Source organism: Eimeria mitis, genomic scaffold (assembly GCF_000499745.2).
Source record: "Eimeria mitis Houghton genomic scaffold, Emh_scaff520, whole genome shotgun sequence".
NCBI classification, from domain to species: domain Eukaryota; phylum Apicomplexa; class Conoidasida; order Eucoccidiorida; family Eimeriidae; genus Eimeria; species Eimeria mitis.
Window position 1 is genome coordinate 13725 of NW_013573492.1, and position 3142 is coordinate 16866.

Sequence of the window (3142 nt, forward strand, 5' to 3'; positions counted from 1 at the left end):
CCTTGCCGCTCCACTCCTAGGACTTCGAGAACGGAGACAAGGGCATCCAATGCGAGAAAGCGCTTTCCCAGAGCCTCGACAAGTCGGCTGGGAGCGGAAGGCAGTTCATACTCGTGGAAAAAGAGTAAATTAGCCATAAGTTTTTCCGCCAAACCGGCCAACTCCACTAGATCCTCTTTAGTCAGTGCTTGTTTGATAAGCTTACGGCGCACCTCGATCAATAACGGATGCACTATTCTAGCTCCCTCACGAGATAGAGCAGATGTATCTGGATTGAAATGCACGCGGTAGCCACTTGTATCCGCAGAAGGCAAGCGAAAGAAGGGGTGCGTGTCATTGTTAACTCTGGAAAGCAACAGCGGTGCCGCAGTGCTGGTCTGCGAAGCCGTGGGTCTACGAATCGATTGAGGAACTGGCCGTTCGCGTTTTTCGGGCGCATCAGATTGGCTGCTGACACCAGCTCCAGAAGTACTTGGCTGTGGGGAGGTTTCGGGCACATCAGATTTGCTAGTTTCATCTTTTGCAGAAGGACCCGGTTCTGCTTCTTCTGTTTCCCATAGCTGGCTGGGAAGAAAAACACCTGCAGGTAAAACATTACTCCACGGATCAGTGGTAGGATCCACAGTCCGCACCACTCTCATCCACGCTTGTTCGTTGGCGCCCGTGTATTCCTGTTCTACAACCACATCCTGAGAAGCGCCCTCATCAGGAAATTCCACACGACTCAGATATTTCAAAGCAGTTCCTAATTCCCTGTCTGACATATACATTGATGCATACATATTATAAAAAGCCCTCGACGTTAAAGCAGGCGTTCGTGCAAGCGGCTCGTTGTCCATCTCTTGAACAAGNCCCTACGCTCGAGGAACCTAGATGGTGGGGGAGATACTTCCATCCGCCCCCGTTTAGGGGGAGGAGGGGAAATCCTGTGGCCGCGCAAATCACTCGGTCCACCGGCAGGAGGCGCCTTACGTTTGGCTTGCTCCGGTGATTCAACTTTTCCCTGTGGGCTCTCTAAAGAAATACTGGAAGACGCTGTGCCTGGTGAGGTATCTGGTTCTTCTTCAGAAGGCTCACTTTCAGAATCGTCATCTAGCCAAGCCTCACATGTCGCCGCGAAGACGGAGTCGGAATCACTGTCTTCAGCCAGCCGGCGACCCGCGTGTGGATACCCCCCCCTTCCTTTAATGCACATCTTTATGAGCATGACAACAGCTGCAATGGACGCTAACGCAGCTAGAAAGAAGTAGGCGCCAGAATGAGATCGAAACGACCGCTGGCGGCAGCCCCCACTAGAGAAACCTGGTGACGAAGCGGGACCAGAAATAGCTGACGGATGAGTCGTTGATGTGCTGGCATCTTGAAATACCAATTCTTGGGAAGGGTGCGTCCCAGTGTCACTTAGAAGAGTCAGCATCACCAGGTGCGGTGAACGAAATTCCGATTGCTCTCACTGGATGACTGAGCCAAGCCCTGGGACGTTCTTGAATTTCAGGATTCTATACAACACCTACAGGAACTTTTGTTCCGGGAACCATGCCGTTTGGATGACGTTTTCACCTGCAACAGTCCTAAGAGCAATGTTACCAGCTGTACCTTGAGAGCGATCCTGACGAAAACAGAAGAATGGAACTTTGGAACGCTGCAAGCNATGTTACCAGCTGTACCTTGAGAGCGATCCTGACGAAAACAGAAGAATGGAACTTTGGAACGCTGCAAGCGTGCAATTAGAAAGAATATTAACAGAATATTTGTGGAAATATCAGAGAAGTACACAGAGTTATCGAGTCGAGCGACTGGAGTTGCAAGCAAACACCGCGGGAACAACAGTGCACTGGTTCGTCGGGAACCAGCATCGAGTTGCAGTGGGGCGGCAACCCCAGAGACACCGAAACCGTCAGCTTCAAACAGTAATTCAGAAACAAATGCAAACTTTTTCAGTCGACTGTGTTGTTGCAGAGGTGCTTTTCCCGAAATTGTAAGAAATGCCATTGATTCATGTCCCCACGTGTGGTGCCTCGAGTGTAGTGCACAGCGTAACGCAGTCAAGACGGAACAACATATCGTGGTAGTACAATTCAGCCGAAGAGCGTTTGTTTTGCAAATAAGAAGAAACCAAAAAACGAAATCATGTTTTATAACAGTTCCTGCATACGGAATACACCTTGTGTGTTCCCGCAACTGGGCCCACGCTTACGGCTGTGGTGGACGGAAACACGATGCCATCCACGCACGCAGATGGGGATCGAGAGATCTTTCTTTAGGGGAACCCAGATCATTCTTAATGAGATTATGCTTTTCCATGTAAGTTTCTGTCAGTTACTGACAGAAACAACGGGGACTTATATATCTTATTCGGCTAGGAAACCACGTTTAGGAGCAAAGTCATCTATGTCACTGCCTGCAGTATCCTTCAGTTCACAGGACANGCTAGGAAACCACGTTTAGGAGCAAAGTCATCTATGTCACTGCCTGCAGTATCCTTCAGTTCACAGGACAAGGAATCGTTTGGTGAAATCCTCTGTTCCCAGTACGAAGCCAGCATTTCCTAGTTACAAATAGTTTATGCTTACTATATTTGGGTACTGCAGATTCACACAATGCTGATAAGCTATCGGTACGACCCTAAATGATCAGCAGGCGAGGAAAAGACAAGGTCGCTGTAAAGCCCTCGGGTTCAGCAAGGAAGGCAAAGGGAGAGTAAAATCCCTTTTGGGACAAAAGCCCAAGCTTTCAATTTTTAAAATATTCTAAACAGTTTTAATCGAAGTGGTATAGCTCATTGCGATGACCAGTATGTATGCACGAACTGTGTACACCAGACACCTCTACGCAGTTTCTTAGACATGAGCCCTGTAACCAACACCCCTAAAGGCCCTTAAGGACTTCCGGCGTCGCCCCCTGGGCCCGCCTAGGCCCGCCGCAGCCAGTCAGGTGCAGCTGCACCGTGGCAGGCCTCCAACTCTACACGAGTCAGTTCCTTCTGGTGGCATATAAGGAGCCCCTCAGTCGAGGAATACGTCCTCTCTTGTCCTGACTTCCACCAGCAAAAGCTCCAAAACACCCCCAGACCTGTTCTCCTGCACTGCCTGCCTATTCCCTATAGGATCTGGACGAACGATTCCATTGATTTCATAGTGGG

General features: G+C 49.6%; 1 protein-coding gene across 1 annotated transcript in view; it reads right to left on the reverse strand.

Moving 5' to 3' along the window:
* The window catches only part of EMH_0014950 (uncharacterized protein), a gene marked incomplete at both ends in the record, with an annotated part of 1367 nt that extends 172 nt beyond the window's left edge, over positions 1–1195 (reverse strand). The window contains 2 exons of the mRNA XM_013500268.1: positions 1–757; positions 973–1195. Coding sequence (XP_013355722.1) covers positions 1–757; positions 973–1195 — 980 coding nt within the window. The remainder of the gene's footprint in view (positions 758–972) is intronic.
* Between the last annotated feature and the right edge of the window lie 1947 nt (positions 1196–3142).